At 54.2% G+C, this 19,305-nt stretch overlaps 1 protein-coding gene across 2 annotated transcripts; it reads right to left on the bottom strand.

Moving 5' to 3' along the window:
* Positions 1–105: 105 nt before the first annotated feature.
* Positions 106–10,873, bottom strand: CHST1 (carbohydrate sulfotransferase 1). 2 transcript variants are annotated; one of them, XM_068945870.1, is made up of 2 exons: positions 10,797–10,873; positions 106–2,132 (listed from the first exon to the last, which is right to left on the bottom strand). In XM_068945870.1, exon 2 carries the CDS (start codon positions 2,086–2,088, stop codon positions 829–831), a length of 1,260 nt encoding a protein of 419 aa, XP_068801971.1. In that variant the 5' UTR covers positions 2,089–2,132; positions 10,797–10,873; the 3' UTR covers positions 106–828. The 2 variants fall into 2 exon arrangements, with proteins under 2 accessions (XP_068801971.1, XP_068801972.1); XM_068945871.1 differs by lacking the exon at positions 10,797–10,873 and adding an exon at positions 10,279–10,456.
* Between the last annotated feature and the right edge of the window lie 8,432 nt (positions 10,874–19,305).

Here is a 19,305-nt window from a genome sequence, read left to right as displayed (position 1 = left end):
TGCGCTGTCCCACTCCTGCACACTGTAGGGGACAGCTATATCTGGAAAGACTAATTTTTGCCTGTTGGTGCATCCACTCCAGTTGTAATTACTGAGGTCTTTCAGTTGAATTTCACCCCCCAGGTCAGTTTTATTGCACTCTTTTATTTACAGAAAACACAGAAATAAAGCATTAAATGTGTTGGGTTTTTACCAAACTGCCCAATCACTTTTTTTCTTCCTTTTTGTGGTTTTTTTTTTTTTTGGCACAAAGAAATATCACAGGTGTTACCAAACAACCAAGTATCAGCAACTGACCAACTGCCCAGCCCAATAACATGACTTAAACAAACACACATATTGAACTGAGATTGAAAACAAGGAGGTTGTTCCACATTCAGCTACCAATATAACTTGCTCATTGGGGGACAAGGGGAGTTATTCTGGAGGGGACAACACCATTCATAAATTATATTTATATTTACCTCTTACATTGTAAAAGTAAACAGTGCAAAAGTACAGTACCCCAGGTACCCTTCGGTTTGGAAAGCTTGACGGTTGTCTATGACATTTTGTGTGTGTTTTGTAAACATTGTTACCCATCCACAGTTCTAGCTCTTGCTTGGAGAGACCCGGTTCTTCTTGCGTCCGAAACGTGTTGTGAGAGGTGGCAACCACTTCCCCTGGACTCTGTTCAGAGATTCCCGCTCACGATTTAGTGCAAATTTTGGAGAGGAAAAGACAAAAGAGAGAAAGGGGCGGAGCGGAAACAAATCAAAAGAAAACAAAATAAGGCAACAGTTAGAAACAGTCCGTATCAAAAATAGGGCCTGCGACCCCAGGGCTGCACTACGAGAAGGGTAGGAAGTCTCTCTCTTCCACCAGGCTGATGGAAAGGTTTTTCAGCTCCTCCTCGGAGCTGGCCGTTTTGTAGCCGAGCTGCGCCAGCACCTGCTGGCAGGCGCGCTGGGTGAATGCCACGATCTCGTAGGACAGCCGGAAACGCCACTTCTCTGCTGTTGCCGCTGAGTTTCGCACTGTCCCGTACTTGTGTTTGGACGAGGACCTGTCTCCTCGGGTGTTGTTCTGTATCCAGCGCTCGACATTGCTGTCCATGGGGATGCCCAGGAAATCGTAAATCTCCTCAGTCTTTTTCATGGGGTTCCTGGCCAGGTCTTCATACCTCACCAGCATGTATTTGCCTTTGAGCCATGGTGGCCGGTTCAGGCCAGTGGAAACAGAGTTCCAGAAGTCCTCGCACACTGTGGTGAGCTGGGTCACATCCAGGTTGTATGGCTTCCTGCCAGTGCCATCCCAGATCCTCCAGAGCCGGTAGGTGTCCCGGAAAGTCTCACTCCGGGATGCCAGGATTCCCCGGGGGTCCCTCACCAGCTGGATGACCTTCAAGTTCAGCCTCGGGTCCTCCACCAGGGCCCGGAGGTCGCTGACCTCAGGCACCCGCACGGTTTTGATGGCCACGTGCCCATGTTCTCTGCAGGACTCGGTGGCCAGTGTCAGGTTCAAGGTACCACACTTCTTCACGCAGTCTCCTTCCTCCAGGTGGAGATCGATGGCTCCCAGGGACTCACAGACGGGCGGTGAGCACAGCGCCTTGCTGGCTCCTCTGCGGAAGAGCCGGTCGGTTGTGTGGTTGACAGGCTGGGGTTTGATGTAGTTCTCCAGGAAGTAGAGGTCGCAGTCGTACAGGCTCCTCAGCAAGTCTCGGCTGGCACCCAGCATGACCCGCCTGTCTGTAGTACTCTTACTCTGGGTCAGCTTTGGGATCAGCGTGTACTGGACATGGTAGAGGGGCTCGAATAAATAGAAGACGTCAAAGTGCTGGTTGAACAGCTGTCCAACAAATGAGGAGCCGCTGCGGGTGGTGGCGAGGATGAGGACGTGCGTCTTCCTGGAGAGGTTATATGCAAAAGTGGGGCTCTCGTCACATAGCCTGTCAGCTGCATCAGCGTCCGGGCTCAGACTGCAGTTCACAGGGTTGGCGATGGGGCAGCTGTGAAAGGACTTGGCGGTGAAGGTTCGGATTGCCGTGTACTGGATCGCAATGGATGCCAAGGCTAGTAGGAGGACAGCCTTCCAGGAACATTGCATGGCTGGTCACCTTCATAGGGCCTCTTCACAGGTCGTCTTGGTGTCTGCAACCCAACAGAGAAGTCACAGGCTGAGCAAGGAACTCCAGGGAGGACCCAAGTATTCCTAGTACCGAGTGCACCAGCAAATGCCCTCCCATGCCGCATGCATATCAGTCATCATCGTGTGGATCCCCAGCATGCACTGCACAGCCTTATTTCAGCAGAAAGGGGGATCAGCAACAAGATGGCCAACCTGGAGGCACGTTTCCAGGCAGGACATCAGCCCCAGGGACTGCTTCCTTCCAAGCTGGGGGCATATGGAGGTCGCGTGCCTCACAGCTCACCCCATGCCCTGTGGCCCTGGCAGTGGGGGATTAGAGCCTAATAGTCACGCTGTGCATGTGCCTCCATCCAGCTGCTGCGCAAACTCCTCCCCAGCTGCCCTGTGAGCCATTTGTCACCCCATCAATCAGTGCCTTTTACACCCAGTCCAGGAGTCGTGGGAAGATGAGGGCAGGGGATCCTGCCAAACACTGCCTGGAGAGGCGCTCCCATCGTTTCTGGCCAGCTGGCAGTGTGAGGCATAGCCTGTCTGAGCCAAGGAGTGTCTGCTCAAGGGGAGAGGGGTGATGGCTCTCCTAGAGCTGCAAACATCTCTGCTAAGGAGTCCATGGGCCAGGCCAGCTCAGTAAATGAGCGTTCAGGGACATGGACCAGCCTGAGCTCTGCAGCCAGAGCCAGAGCTATGTCCCAGCTGCCAGCCCCAGCTGCCCTAAGCACTGACCTGGGTGGTGTGGCTGGGCATGGCTCAGCTGCGGGTGCTGGTCCCCCACACAGCTGAGCACGGGGGGAAGGCAGAGGAGGGGCAATACTACAAACAGGAAGGCATCAGAAACTGCATCTCCTCCATCCTCTGTCAGCAGCAGCGGTTCCTCAGAGGGATGATGGCACCTCCTCTGGTACAAAGTGGTGGGCCTTGTGTTCCTCTGGGCTCCAAAACAGGCATGACCAAGGAGAGGGGGAATCTTACTTTCCTAGGTCAAAGTCCCTCATCTATGGGGAATAAAATCCCAGAACACTTATGTATTCCAGAAACTGGCATTTGGGCCAGGATGGAGAGACTCATAACTTGTCTCAAAACCCTCAGCAAGGATTTCACTCCATGTCCCTGATGAGCCTCTTCCTCTGCTGCCTGTGGCTTTGCACTGGGGGGATTTGTTTGTTCACAGAAGCAGGAGTCCAGGCTCATACAGACCACAATGCGCATAGGGGGAAGCAACCAAATACCAGCATTTGCAGAAGATGACCACCATTCACGGCCCTGGATAACTGGAAAATGCAATGAGAGCCTCTGTGCCCCTTCTGCAGCCAGACTGGAGAAGAAGCTCCCTACATGACTGCGAGGCAGTGGCAGCTCAAAGGCTGCACCACGTGCTCCTCAGTGACCCCCTCGTCTGCGGCTGCCAGGTAATGCCCAAAAGTTTTGGCTGGGAGATGCTGCCTGGGAGGTCATTGCAGAGGAGCAGGCAGAGCATGGGAGGATGCGAGCTCGCCTCGAGAAAGAGCATCGGTGTTTGGGGAAGAAAGCCTGGGGGAGCCAGGGTCTGGAAACCAGAGACAGAGACAGCTACAGGGAAGAGCAAGGCCGTAGCCATGCAGGCTAACTTTAAACTAGTGATGCTGACCTCTGCCCCTCTGCTGCCTGTGCACAGGCAAGGGGAGAGGTAAGCGAGTGGGGCACTCAGATGGGGCACTCGCGGGCAGGAAGACAAGAAGCACCTCCGCTGTGCTGGGAGAGCATCAGCAGCGTGCATACCCGCAGTAGTGCGTCGCTATTTAAAAGTCCTCTGTAGAGCCCTCGTTCACAGAAGCTGCTTGAGAGGGAGGTTTCTGCCCTGCACAGGCTCTCCACTGAGTTTGCTTACGTAGGGGCCCTGCAGCACTGCCTCCCCACGAGAGCTGCAATGGGTCCCAGGCCTCCCTGCGAGGCCGCAAAGCTGGCTCGTGTGCCCGCAGGGGCCCTGGCGGTGCCCGGGGAAGCGAGGTGGTGTGGAGGAGTGTGTGCATGTGCGTGGGGGAAGCACGCACTGGGCTGTGTGGCTCTTGTGTTGCTGCAGGTCATCATGTGCGTTAGGTACCCTGAGGACCTGTGTGTGGTCACCTCTGTCCCCAGCTTGTCTCTGCCCCGCTAGCCACCTTGGTGCTGTATTCACGGTTGCTTCCTCTTCCTCACGCCTCTCGCTTGCTGCATGTCCCCAAGAAAAGCTTCAAGCTCTCCTCGAGCTAGCAGTGAGCTCCCAGGCACCCGCTTGCCCCTCTGGCATGCTGGCTGCTCCGGGGCAACGGAGGGCGGCAGGGTGGGATTGCCAGAGCTGCCGCTGAGCAGGAGGCACATGGGCCAGGGATGGCTTTCGTATGCAGAGTCTGTTCAAGCCTAGAGCTTCAGGGGCTTTAGGATATTGAAATTCCTGACAGGCCTGGCAAAGCACAGAGTTCCTGGTGCTTTTTCCCCAGAGAGGCTGTAGCAGCTGGCACAGCGTGACGTACCCATCTCTTCAATGCGCCCAGCTCTCGGGAGAGACCTTGTCGCTCAGAGTGACACCAGGAGCAGGGAGGGCTGCTCTGACCTGCAGGTAAGTTGAAAAGGGCCTGCCTTTTTTCATGATTTACCATTTGCTCCCAGCTCCTCCTCAGGAGCACAGGCACATGGGTCTGGCTTTGTGAGCTACTAGGCTCCACGGACCTCTCGCTGGGAGGGGGCTTTCTTCACCCTCTGATTCGGAGCAGGAGCCAAACTGGGGGGGCTCTGCAGGCATCCCTCCTGCCACCTATCACAGCATTTGTGTATTTGAGGGAGGGGGGAGTCACATGGTGGGCTGTAGCAGCTGCTTGGTGAAAGAATTTGGGGGCTACAAGCAGGCTGAGGAGCACTGCTCCATCCTCCCCACTGTATCAGCAGAGAGGACGAGGCTGCTCCGAGGTCTCAGACTTGACCTCTCTTCCCCTCTCGCCCCTGCAAGACAGGGCCGAGACACAGTGCTGGCACAGCGAGACGAGGGCTTTGCCTTGTCCACACTGAGCTGTTGCCAGGCCAAACCAGTCCTGATCGGGTGTTTTTAATCAGTTCTAGACTTGTACCAATGCTTCTCCTGAGCTGCTGCCTGCCAGCGAAGGGGCATGTGTGAAGGGGACAGAAGTCAGACATTTGACTCTTGCTGCTCCTAGTCCTGTCTGGAGGTTACTCACGCTGCAGAGGCGAGACCTGGCCCCAGGGTCCACATGGGATATTACGTGCCTTGGAAAAAGCGCCAGCAAGTGTCAAGCCAGCACTTTTTCCAGGGTTTATTTGCTTGTTTTCCCAGGTCTCCTAAGACTCTCCAAGCTCTTCCCTCCTTCCTTGCACTTGTCGGCCTGCTGTTCAGCCCCCAAGGCTCGCCGTTCACAGGCACAGGACACACAGACAGGAGGGTCCCTGCTGGCATCTCTTTGCTCCTTGCCCGGGAGGCTCCAGACTGTGCTATTTTGGAGGTGGAAGTTGCAAAGTGGGAACTCTTTCCTGCTCTCTAGTGACGGCCAGCCAAACTGCACCCTTCACAGAAGCTCTCAACTTTTATTTTTCGCTGTGCTGCTGATGGACATGGGAGAAGACATGACTCCGACGGTCCTGGGATGTGGCAGATACCTGCTGCTGGCTCCCCTACAAAAGGAGACCGGAGAATGGGTGCCTCCTTGATCCCAACTCTTGCCAAATCACTGGCTGCAAGTGTTTTCAGGTTCTCTGTCTACCCCAGAGCCTCTCCCTTTTGCAATGCATCAGACTGCAAGGGGAGAAGTGGAGATTTGATCCCCCCCCCCCCCCCCGAGAGAGCAGATGCAAAACTGCAGTCCAATTTCAGCCTCAGCTGCCTGCCATCGCCCCTTGCGTGTGCCCTGCCTGTCTCGCTGTGCTGCAGCCAGAGAGGGGCCAGCTTTTGGGGGAAGGGTTCCCTCCCTGATGTCTCATTTGTGACCCTTAAGGGCAATGGGAAACTCCTTTTGGCTGCAAGCTGGTTTGGCTGCCTCCTCCCATCGCTGCCTGTGGCACTGGAGATGCAGTTGTGCTCAGCATGGCTCAGAGCAGCCCCTGATGCAGGGTGGCTTGCAGCCTGGGCACTCTGCACATTTTTCACCACCTGCACCACTGAGGCTCCTTGTCTGGCCAAGATGTCAATTGTGAGACCCTCTCCTTGCCTGCAGACCCACCGCTGTCCCGGGAAGGGCCGCCTCCCTCCACATGCACCTAGCCGGATCACAGCAAACCGTGAGGACCAGGGTGGGCCTGGGCAGTGGCTTATGCTGAGATGGGCTTGTGCTGACCAGCTGGAAGGGCTGGGGACAGGCTGCTCCCTGAGCAGGCTGGCAGGACCACGGCCATGCCCTCTCCTTCCCTGGGGCACTGCTGTTTGAGAAAGTGCAAGCTCGTGGGCACCAGGGAACTGCTGGAAAGACTTAATATCATTTCCACTCATGCTCTCCATGGCTCCTCTTTTGGACAAATGCAGTGCCTGCAGCCAAGCGGGTATAAAACACCTGAAAAGGAAGAGGTGTGTGTGGATCCGCGTGATCCGGATCAGGCTTGCTGAACTACGTGTTTGCAGTGAACGTACTTCAGGAGGGTGTCTTGCACATGCGTGCACAGCAGGGATGCAGCTTATTCTCCCATCCCTGCCCTGGGGGGACCTTCCTCTTAAATGGGCCTATTCCTATTCAGGCACTGATATCAGGGGCCAACCTTCCAGAGCAGCAGCTGGAACGTGGGCTGTGTCCACGTGAGGCTGTAGCCTGTGTTTAAAAAGTCCCGTGTGAGGCATTCGCTCTTTCGGCCACACAGCCCAACACTGTGGGAGTCATCTGAAACATTGGCCTCGGGTCATGTCTCCATGCTATAGGGTATTTCAAGCCAAAAATCTCCCTCTGCTCTATCTCCAGCTCAGCTCTGCCAAAGATGATGACCCAATGCAGCCAAAGGACTGGTGCTGAGTCCAGTAAGTCCTCTCCAAGCTAACGGGGCTAGGACGAGGAGAGCCAGCGCAAGAGGGGAAAGTAACTCATACCTTCCAGCTCATGATCCTGCTGGGGGCTTGCTGGAGTTAGGACAGGCCGTGTGGGACAAGAGACGTTGGGGAGGGGAGCATGTTTGCAACTTCGAATGTGCCTGCTGTCCACACTGCCAGCTTGGGGTCCCAGCACACCTGGCAGACTGGGCCCAGGGCCACAGCACACGCCGGCCTGCCTGAGCGCGTGTTGGGACTGCGGGCTTGCCCTGCCGTCCCTGCGCTGCGTGGCTCTGGCTGCTCCAGCATCCCCCATCAGCTGTGCAGTGCTGTGACAGCAGTGTCAGCTTATGGGTGCTGTGACACGTCAGGCGCACAACCTGCCCCCACCCAGGGATTTGTCTGTCATGCAGCCAAGCACCCTTCTCTAGCGCAGGGCATAATGCGCAAATATTGTGTGCATGGGCTCCAGCAGGCAAGCACGTAGCTCCTTTTGCACTGCCCAGGGGCCCTCGCCACTGCCCCAACCCCCTCTGGTCACTGCACTCCCCGCCTTTCCCACAGCGCTGTCCAGCTGCAGGACCATGAGGGATGCACAGCATCCGGCAACTGGCTCTGAGCGTTGCAGGAGGCTGGCCTGAGCCTGGCACCGGGGCAGGAGCGCTGCATGAAAAGGAAGGTGCTGAGCCTTTCCTCTCCCCCTGCCCAGCTTCTCACAGCCTCGAGCAGAGAGGAGGGACAGGACAGGACAGCAATACAGCCTCCCCCACCACACACGCACGAAGCAGCAGCGGGTGCATAATCACCTGCCCTCCTCCTCCTCCTCCCCCGAGCCCCTGCACTGCTCCGGGGAGGACGAGCAGGCACGAAGCCAGCAAGACAGCCCGGGAGCGCTGGGGAGACTGGAGGCAATGAATTAAGCTGAATGGCATCCGTGAGTCACCCGCGCGGAGAGCGGTGAGCGTGGCTGGCCAGCCGCAGCAAAGCGGCGGTCCAGGAGGAGATGCTGAACGCAGGACTCTCGCTTTAGGGACCGTCTTCCCAGATCGGATGGGAATGACCTGCTTTTTTAGCTGCGTAACGGGATCGCAGCGCTTGAGGCTGCGACCACAGCTGAGCTAAGGCACGAGGCAGGTTGGACCTGGCCAGGCTGCTGCAGGGTTTGGCGCGAGTCCCAGGTAGTGCCCCCTCCGAAAGCCAGGGTGCTCCGCAGGGCAGCGCAGAGGAGGTTTTTCGTCGTCTCCTGGCTCAGAGGTTACGTGGCATTGCCAGGCAGCTGCCTTGCTCCTCCCCGGCGGGGGCTGCGTTTGGGCACCTCTGCCGCCAGGGCCGTTTTAGGAAGGGACCCGTGCCCCGACCGGTAGCGTTGTTGCTGCGCGGGTGCTTTTCCGAGGCTCTTTGAAAGCACAGTCGAAACAAGCCGCCCTTTCCAGCTGCCTTGCAGGCCACCCCCATCCCTGCCGACCCCCTCGCCACCTCTGGGAAACTCCTCGGGCGGCCTCCAGCCGCAGCAGGAAGGAGGGGGGGAGGCTTCAGCCCGGGAGAGGGCTGGAGGACACGCAGGTACCCGGCCCGACCGCGCTGCCCCCACGGCTGCCCTAGTCCAGCTGCGGGCACCCTCTACCCCTAAAACCCACGGCGGCGGTGAGCAAGCCGGTTTCCATGGAAACCGCGCAGTGACTCAGGACTTTGGGACCGGCTCGAAACACGACCGCCAGCAGCAGACCCCCGGGGAGGCTTCGGGGGTGTCGGAGCCGGAGGAGGACGGGCGGATCGGCACGGGGAGCGGGACGCAGGTACCCACACGCGTGTCGGCGGGCAGGTGCGCGGAGGCGCCCGCGCGCCCGGGAGGTGAACCCCACACCAGGAGTCAGGAGCCCCAACCCTTCTCCTGGCACGAGGGTCGCTCACTGCAGCACGGGGGACCGATGCCCAGCCCGCCTCATCGCCGACAGCCCCCTCGCCCGCCTCCGGACCGAGACCCCCAGCGCACGCCCTGAGCCCCAGGGCTCCCAGCGGCTGCCTCCTCCCAGCTGCGCTGCCTCCTCCGCCACCACGCCGCGCCAGCCGCGCAAGGAGCGGTCCCCTTTCCCCCTCACCGAAGCAGTACCCGCTTTGGGAACTGCAAGGGACCTGGGAGCAGGGGCGGTCGCGCCCACGAGCGAGGCCCACGAACAGGGGTGGGAGCGAGGCTTCAGCCTTGCCTCTTCTTTAGCCACATAGCGATAGAGCTGCCCTATGGTCACAGGTTCAAATCCCAGCAGGGGACACGTGCCCACCACCTTCCTCGGGTGAGCGCCACATTGTACGCTGAATGGAGGTGCTTCATGAAGTATGACCGCAAAGACCCAGATCTGGTCTGCCCTCCATGCGTATCCCCTCCCATGGCACTTTTGTAAAGATAAGGCATTGGACACCAGTCCTCAGACCACTCCTAACCTGTCCCCCATTCCCCCATCTCTGTCCATCCCTGTCTGCATTTCGGTGGGACTACAGGATCCTTTGCAACGAATGATGCAACTGGCCGACTGCTGCCTACTTTGGCCAACACTGAAATTATCACAGGGGTTTCAACTGGGATTTTGTTTATTTCCTAGTTGCACTCAGCATACGCGTTTTGAGTTAATTAATTGCTGGCAACTAATGCCAACCCCAGCCAATCCCCAAGTTTTCTTATCGCAGCATCCACCTGTGTCTGTTTATCCCTCATCTGCTGAACTGCATCTGCCTTTCTGAGGATGTGACTGCCTGGATAAGCCTGATACAATTTCTTGTGATCTCCATCTTCCTCTGAGCCATCCACCAGTCTGTTTGTGCATGCTCACTCTCTCATGAAGAGCTCCTCTGGCAGGAGCTCGAAGGCTCTTTTTTGATGAACGCACTCATTCACCACCTCAAAACACCCTCTTTGCCAAGTACCGAGTATACGGCTGTGTCTGGAGCTCAAACCTTCAACCGCTCAGCTTGTTCATAGGACTGCTCCTTGCTATAGCGTGCTCCAACCTACTCTAAGAGGTCTTCTAATAACGCCTGCCTACATCCTCGTGGCAGGTTTATCAGACCGCTATGAAGTCTGACAGCAAATGCCTCGGTATATGATCTAGCTCACACGGCTCACACACAGCCTTGTAAGAGGGCAGGGCCCTCCAGCCTCCCTTCTGCCATTTGGGACTTACTCAGTTGTTCCAGGCAGCAGGGTTCCCTCGCGAAACAGCCCAAGTTTCCTCGCAGCTCATTTCCACCACCAAGTCTTTTGATGACAGGTTTGCTATTCTCCCCCGCCCCACAAAGCGACCCCAAACACGAACTTTCAGCGAGCTCGCAGCCTGGGACGGGGACCCCATCCAGAGCGCGGCCGGTCCAGCGCGCCTGGGGAAACAACAGGAAAAAAAAAAAAAATCCCCTGCCATCTAAGCAATACTCCAGGTGATTTTTCACACCCTTGGAAAGTTTGTGGCACGGACAGGGTCATGAGGAGAGGAGAGGAGAGGAGAGCAAGCGGGCGGGCGGCCCACCCCGCGGCTGGCCCAGGGGTGCGGGCTCCGCGCTGCCCCGCGCCCCGGCCCCTCCGACCGCGCTGCTGCCGCTGCGGCGCGGCCGCTCCCCCGCACCGCTCCGCACCGCTCCGCACCCCGCAAGCCGACGGGCGCCCCGGCCAGCCCCTCGCACCCGCGTCCCGCCGGCCGCCCCTTACCTGGCGGAACCGGGGCGCAGCGGCGGCGGCGGCGGGGCCCCCCGCACCCCCGGTGGGACCCCCCCGCCGCGGCCGCGGGGGGCGGGGGCGCCTGGCGCGGCGGCGGCGGAGGTCAGCGCGCAGCGCCCCGCGGGGGCTCCCGGCAGCCGCGGGCTCCGCTCCGCTCCTGCCCGGCCCGGCCCGGCCCGGCCGCGCGGAGCCGCCGCGCCGGGCGCGGGGCCGCCTCTCCACGCCCCTCGGGCCGCGCCGCGCCGCGCCGCTCCGCGCCGGCGGCCAGCGCAGGGGACGGCGGCGGAGGCGAGGCGAGCCGAGGGGAGGGGGCCGCGCCCGCTCTCCCCTCCCTCCGTCCCGCCTTCTTCCCGCCGCCTCCCCGCGCAGCGCAGCGCAGCGCAGCGCCCGCCGGCCGCGCACGGCTCCCCACCCCGCCGCCTCCCGCCCCGCTCACGCTCCGCGCCGCCCCGCGGTGCTGCTCGCCCGCCCGCGCATCCCGCAGCGCAGCCTCCGGGCTGCCCGTTCGCGGAGGAGCTCCTGGCTTTCTGAGCCGAAAACTCCTTATTTATTTATTTCTCCCTCCCCAGGCAGGAGGGGAGCCAACCCAGTAGGAGAGGGCGGAGACCCTCCCGCGGGGTGGGTGAGTGGGGGCCCCCGAGACCTGCCACGCCAGCCACGCCGGCGTGGGAGTTTGTGGGGAGCACACGGCTCCCCCTGGGGCTCGGCCAAGCTGCCCCGCTCCGGGGGTGCCCGGCAGGGCGGTGGCTCCCTCCCCGCGGCTCACCTTCCCTGAGCCCCTGCGCAGGGGCGCACCCAGCCCCTCCCTGGGCCTAGCTGGATTTTGGTAGTGATGGTGGCCCGTATTTATTTGTTTTCAAGTGGCCTTTGCTCATCGGAAAAAATACTGTCATGGGGCCGAGTTCTCCAACTCCAGGAATCCTCCCAGCTCTGCCACAGCCAGGGTTCACCGCCACCAGAAGAGACCAAAAACATAATTGGCAGCGCAATAGTAATTGCAAACCAGGCGAGAAGGTGCCATCCTGACCGTCTGGGAAGGTAGAACGAGACACAGGAAATGAAACGCAGGAGAGCGTCGGTGCTGGGGAGGCTGCTCCAGTCGGATTGTCGTGTTCTGCATAGTTTCTGGTTCTGTCTGACCCCACTAAAGCAGGTCGGGCATTTACTTTTGGCAACTTTGAATGTTTCCCTTTTGTCAGGCGCTTGCAAACTGAACTGCATTTTTAGCACTCTTACTGCACCTCCTCTGAAATGGCAGCTTCCAATGAGAGGCAGTTTATGATCCTGGAGACGCTACAACGGGTATTCATTTTTGTGTAGCCCTGTTTCATTTTGTACATGTTTGGTGCTGTCTGGGCATTATAGGGAATCACAGCAGTTCCTCTTATGTTAATATGAGCAATACCCAGCTCCTGACAACGTCCTGAGGTTTGCAAGATTTCCAAATCTTCACCTCAAACTCTAGAATTCGCAAAGTGTAACTGAGGGTTCACAGTACCAGCATGTTAACAAGCAGCTCAGGAACAACTTAGCTCAGTAGCAAGCGGGCTATGAGAAACGGCAGAGTCCAAATCCATTCGCTGCAATTTTGTTGGGGGGAAAATGCCCGGAAATGCTGGTATCGCTTCCACTCTCTGAGGCGTGCCAGGCTGCGGCAAGGATTCAGGGCTATCAGATTGCCTTTAAATCTCAACAAGCACCACAGCAGAATCCGTCGCTTTTGGTTTTTGGTATTTGGACTTGTATTTGCTGTTTTAGGAGTACCCGGATCTTGCATATCCAGAAATACCAGTATTTCTCAACTCTTTTATAATATCATGACAATCCTAGCCCCCTTAATCTAATTTTAGAAAACTTTGTAGGGATTTCATATTTATAAACAGTTGGTGCTTAAATATTATTCCTCTCACCATAGCAACAGCTCCCAACCATAGCATTCGTTATATCGTGCTACTGGAGTGGTGTATCCTTGTTTTGAGCAAGAAAGCCCTAAAGCTGGTCTCCCCTGTGCTCCTTTTCCCACGTCTTGTGAAGGACAAAGACTTAATGCTCCTGCCCATCCTGAATCTCTTTCTGATGCCAAGGAACAGCAGAACCACTGGCTGCTGCTGGAAACTCAGCTGTGGTACTGGGATAAATGTCTCTGGCTTTCCTTAGATTAAACATTTGGCCCAGAGTAGGAGGAAGTCTCCTTCGCTGGAGATATTCAAAACCCGTCTGGATGTGATCCTGGGCAATATGCTCTAGGTGACCCTGCTTGAACAGGGAGGTTGGACTAGATGATCTCCAGAGGTCCCTTCCAACCTAAACGATTCTGTGATTCTGTGATTCTGTGAAGGGCAGGTTTGATATTTTCCTCTGTGGGAGCCCTATGCCCTCGGATCTCTACTCAGAGCTGCCAGCATCGCTTACTCTAAAGCTTGCAGCAGATGCTGGAAGATGGAAGAATGTCGGTCCTTTGTGGGAATCTGAAACACGTTCATACGCAAACACATCGTGCTATGGGAAGACTTAGGTTCTTCTTAGCTGCTCGGCCCCAAGCCCTTGTGCTCAGGGCTTGCGGCATCTGCTCCCACCATGTTCTCTCACTTGAGTCACTGGACACAAGCTGTCCTTGTATCCTACGGACCTGTAGTAACTCTGCCGTAGAGTCCTCTGTACCAACCCCCTATTCATCACTCAGATCTTCAGCAGCTCTAGGTAGTCATGATGCGTGCTTGATGTACGCTAGTACTTATTTTGGACCTAGAGAGACTGGTGGGGAGGAGCGGGGGAGCTGGCGTCCAGCTGGCCTGTAGCCATGCTTGTGCTCTACTTGCATTTTGGGCCAAGGCACTAGAAGTGCAGGAATGGCAGGATTTCAAGGCATTTTGCCAAGCAGGGCATAAACCAGGCCAGGGACCAGCGCCAGAAGGAAGTCAAGGGGCTTGATGGTAAGAATAAGAGAGTAGACAGGCATTTGTGTGCTCCCCAGTCTTTCGAAAGAGTAGCAATTTGCCTCTGTTAGACGCCAGCCCCAAGTAGTCCAGCACCCCTGGTGGCCACAGCTGAGGGTCTTGACAGGACTGGAAGTGCCTCTGAGCATCAGGAACCCTTGCTGCTCCCCCCAGCCCTGGTGAGTTTGAAGGGAGGTTATAAAGACTCCTTCTCAGGGCCTGCTTGAAGAAAGTTATGGAATTAAGGTAACTTAGGAGAAAGTTGCCTGCTGTTCTTCAAGAGAGCAAAATCCAAGCAATTGAATACAAAATTGTAACCACCAGTAGTCATTTCCCCTACCTTGTGCAGAAAAGATATTGTAGCAGGTTGCCATGGACACTAGTCGGGAGCCCCTTTGCTTCCCTTTTCCCACCCCATCCTCCTTCCAGTGCAGGCTCCAGTGTCCTCCGCAAGGAGGCAGGAATACCTGCCTGGGTGAGCCCATGGACAGAGGCAGTGCCCCTGCCCATGGCATGGCAGAGGTCTACTGGCCAGATGTCCAAGCGCTCTCACTGTCCCGCTCTGACAAGGACCAGCCAGCTGTGCACACCCCTGCAGCCAGGCACGGGACTATGGCTGGGTGCGTTTGGAGAGGCACGAGGACAGTGAGTCAATCCAGAGGCAAGTCTTGGAGCTCCGCAGCACCAAATGTTGCTTTCTTTGCTACTCCTGCAGTCACTTTGCTTCACCAGTGGCAACTCTCTTTACAGACTGGGAAAAGGGGTTCATGGAGGCTGTCTCTTCTGCAAGAATCCACTTCAGATTTCGAGATCGAGAGCCAGCTGGCCAAGCGAGCTGTTGGAGCTGCTCACAACTGCAGCTACTGCTGGGAAAACCAAGCCAGTTTTCCAGGGCCCTAGAGGACTCACGAGAGAGGAACTGCAGCGAAGAATATTCAAATTTTCCAGACAGAGATTCTGGGAGCTTGTACTTCTTTCCCACACTCCCCCAGGGTTACGGAGAAACCTCCCAGAAATCTCTCCACAAAAATCCAGGGTGCCCCACAATTTGGAACAATCTCAGAACTATCGGACACATACCTACAGGTGTTAGTGGTATCACCCCGAATGTAGGGCTGGCGCAGATGCAGGACACCCTGGAGAACTCAGAAAGCGAGGAGCGTGCATTGTGCACCCACGCATCAGATGTGCTTAAGATCATGACACTGACCTCAGTGCAATCAGGGCAGAGAGGCAGTTCAGACCGTCTCCTAAGAAGGAAAGAAGCGTGAAAGAACAATGCAAGAAATGAGGAATACATGCAGGGTTGAGGGGTGAACAGATGCCTTGGATCATTTTACCAGGGCATGATCAGATTTTCTGATGTTCCATGGTATTTTAAGTACAAATCTAGAGAGGTGACTGTTGGTTTGAAAGCTTACATGTTATAACTGTGTGTCTCCAACAGTGAGTATTAAGATGAAAATATGAATTAGGCTTCCTGGTGTTTGTGGTCAGCTTGCCTGTGAGAGAGTTAGGAACTGCTGTGGCTGTACCTCGCCCTCGTCCAGAAAATGTTGCGTCTGTTTAAAAGGTGTCATTTTTCATATGTGGCTATAAACAAACGGGAGTGCAGAGGAGTTGCTGGTGACTTGGAGTCACAAAAGCTCACATTTTAAAATTTTAATCTGAGCTCAAATGCAATTTGGAAGCACCCAGTTTCCATGCTCTCCAGCAACAGATTTCTGTGAAGGTTTTGTATTTTCTCCTTTTGAGTTACGGTTCTAAAAATCTGCCTTAACAACATAATCTACTTGGGAATATATGTAGGAAAGTACAAATTTGGATGTTAAGGTGATATGAAGGTTACTGTTCTAATCATTCAAAATGCAGTCAGGAATAAACTTATGATTCTCCCAGTAATGTGGCCACATTGCATTCCCTGTACGTCCTGTGAAATGCCGTTAACATAAAGATCAATGTATTAAGGCACATAAATTTAAAGGGAGACTAATAGAAAATACTATTTGTGTGCTTAAGCACTGCATTTTGATAGCTTCTGAACTGCCTGTGTCAGACTGTACACTGTAGCATTTATAAACCCACCTGCATGCTTTTTCTGCTTGAGAAAAAAAGCCTCTCTCCGGGCTGCAGTGTCTGCGTGTGGTGCTGGCTGGCTCCTCTCGGCAAGGCAAGCCCCCTCCCTGCCTGATGGAGAGTTCGTGTGCTGCAAGGCAACACTGCTCAAGGCTCAGATTGTAAACTTCATTGCTGCCCCACATGCCAGCTATGCAAAGGGGATTGCAAGGTAAGTTGCAGAGAACGAGAGATTCTGTTTTGCTAGCTGGCAGCTGGTAGGCAGCAGCTTGGCTCTAGTTAGGAGGATTGCAGCAAAATCTGAGCAGCCCTGTGCAGAATCAGGCGGGCTGCCTCTGCCTGTCGCCTGCCCCAGGGCTGTGCTGCTCGAGCTGCAAGGTGCACCAGCCGCCAGCCGAGGAGTTTCCAAATTCTGCAAGAGCTCTAGCACGCACAGAGTTTGTAGGGTCACAGAAATCTTTTTTTTTTTTTTTTTTTTTTTAAACCCCCGTAACAGTGCCAGCCAAGATTTCTTACAAAGTGATTTTTGGATACCTTGGTCTTAGGGGACAGAGTCTGGAATAATTTTGAGACGCCTGACTTTCAGAAAATGTCCTCTCTCATTGGCCTTCATGTAAAAGCTTTAACAAGGACTTTTGACTTGAAGTCCTTCTGCAGCTCAGAAGCGGTAATAAACAGCTCATGTTATAATCCCTTCTCTTGAAGAGCTTATAAACTCTATGAGTGCAGGACTTGTAATGTAGCTAATGATGTGTTTATTTACTGCAGTCTTTCATTCCTCCTTCTTTTTTGTTTTTCCTTCCAAAAAACCTAGGAAAAATGACATGACAAAAAGCTTACCTTGGCACAATGCTGGGGCTAGGACTTGAAATACTGAAACATCAGGAATTTAAAACAATCAATGAATAGGATCACTATTTCATTTTCTTTACTGGTGTTAGTTTTATGTGCCAGTAAACATGCAGACATGTAAGATTAGGTCCGTGCCTCAGAAAAGCTCATTTAACTCACGTGTGGGGATATGCCACTCCTACGTGCTGGCCTGCAGAAGAGGACAAAGAGGCGACTGGTGAAGAAATCATTCCTGGAGCGCAAGAGCCAAGTATATGCTTTTAGTGAGAAAAGCTTTATGTTCAGCTCAGCCTGAGGACCCTACAGGGGTCATTTTACTCCCAATGTAATTAGTGATAAAACACTATCCGCCAATGTAACACATATGGCAAGGAAAATGAATGAAGGCCAAGGTAACAATCTCAGTATTACATTGTTACATTCACATACTTAACACGACCATGGCTACAGATCGGCTTTAAATTACTGTGGGAGGAAGGGACATTCTCCTCCTTTATATAAAAACAAGCACATCCAGCTAGCCATTTGTAAATTCCTGGATTTTAAGGCCCAGATGGGCGTTGATCGTTTAGCCTTGCCGCTTTGGGTTGCAGGATACTAAGTTTTACCCAATGGTCCCTGCATCAGACCCATCAGTGCAGCTGAGCTAAAGCGCACATTCGTTCTCGAGAGAGATCTTATCACATCTCTGGGTAAATTGTTCCAGTGCTTGATAGTCCTCGCAGTGAAACGTGCCCCTTGTTTCTAGTCTGAAGGCATCGAGATTTGGCTTCCAGCCACCGGATTTCATTAAGCCTCTGCCTATTAGATTAAAGAGCTAGCTACTATCAGAACTATTTTCCCTTGCAGGTATTAATAGATCATGATCAAGGCACCTCTTAACCTTCTCTCTGAGAAGTTAAATAGACTAAGCTTCTTTAGTCTCTCATGATGAAGCAGGGTTTCTGGACTTTAGATCGTTCCTTTGGTTTTCTCCTCTCTGTCAGACTTCCACGTGGAAAAACAGACCCCACAAGTGCATGCAGCCTCCCAGGACTGACCACATAAGCAGGTATGCTAACACATCCCTACTCATTAATACAGCTGTAGGATCATACCTTAGCTCATCAAACCCACGAGCACTCACCCCACCATGATCCCCACGTCCTTGTCATCAGCCTGGGCTGGTGACCATCTTCGCTTCCCATCTTACTCCTGAAAAACCTCCCAGAAAATGCTCGGATCTTACACGCTTCCGAGGATCTGCTCTTACTCCCCAACAGAACCTAGCAGAGCCTTGAAATATAAATGCAATGATGTGCAGTTCTCCCCTGGCTTAGCTCCTCATCCCCTATCCATGTTACATCCCAGGCTCGTTTCCACCTCCTTGCTTGCAATAACAAAGCAGTGACTCACTGAATCTCACTTTAACCTCTTATAGGTTAGGTCAACAGAAAAATCACATGCTGATGGAAGGCCAAAGCCCATATAATAAGCTATATTGGGCTTTAACACATCATTGCATTATTCTTCTTGTTTTCTTCTATAAAAGTGTATGTCAGGCTTCACAATGTTAAACATGTCCCATAAATCACACTGCAGCCAAGTCAACATTTTTATGTGGTGTTTATCTTTTTTAGTCCCATTTTCTTGGGAGTTCAAAATACAGTAGGAACTTTAATGTCGATTCTAGTATTTTTAATACAAATCATTCACATATTGTGTATTTACAGGGTGGTTATTTCCTAAGAGATTCAGTGCTTCACTTGAGTGCAAAAAGGGGGTTTGTGAAAGTGTCAGTGAAAACCTGAGATTAGAAGCCTGCTTAAATAGCAGTTTGTCTTTGGGGCAAAAAGGCATGCTGACCAATCCTCTGCTGCTGCCTTCTTTGACCAATCCCATTCAGCCACCCCCCTAGTCAGACAAGTATAAAAACCCTCAGAAAGGTATTTCTGAGGTCTGCTCAGTGGCTTTGGTCTTGTAATGACTGTGTATGTGTCTGACCAGGCTACCAGAACCCGCTCTGAGTGCCACCTCCATGCCCTTTCAGGAGTAAGGTGCTCTGCGTTCATACATATGTGTGTCTTAAAAACCTCTGTTAAGTGGCTTAAGAATGTTTTTGGTAATCATGGTGTAGGAATGGTGTAGCAAAGTGAGAACTTAGGGAAGGGGAAGGTGATTTTACTATACAAAAACCTCTAAGCAAGTTGATTTTACACAGTCACGCTCTCATATGTATAAACACCAAGATGAGCGTCTCAGGGGATGTCCAGGATCTCGTGTGACACAGAGGACAGAGGGTGCGAGTCACCGAGCCCTCGCTATACCTCCTGGGTTGCTCTTGATGGGCAATGATGAACTCATTTTTGGACAGATTTTTTCCCTCAGTAGGAGTGACCTTCTGCTATTATCCTCCTGTTGGGCTAACAGAAAGTATCAGCACTGTAATATGCTGCAACGTTGCTGCTCTCCTCTGCCACCAGCGAGAAGGGTCTTCTACTAATGCAACATCTGTGCTGGGGGCTTCTCAGGCTTGGGCTTGATGCTCCTTGGTTTGATTACCTAGAAATCTGTCCTTGCTTATGAGCACAGGGCACACTGTTAGACTGTTCTGCTGCATACACACACATGAGTCTGCATTTTCACTTCATTCATAC

This window comes from Struthio camelus, chromosome 5 (genome assembly GCF_040807025.1).
Source record: "Struthio camelus isolate bStrCam1 chromosome 5, bStrCam1.hap1, whole genome shotgun sequence".
Taxonomy (NCBI): domain Eukaryota; kingdom Metazoa; phylum Chordata; class Aves; order Struthioniformes; family Struthionidae; genus Struthio; species Struthio camelus.
The sequence above is the reverse complement of the archived record's forward strand: the minus strand, read 5'-3'. Positions and strand labels throughout refer to the sequence as shown.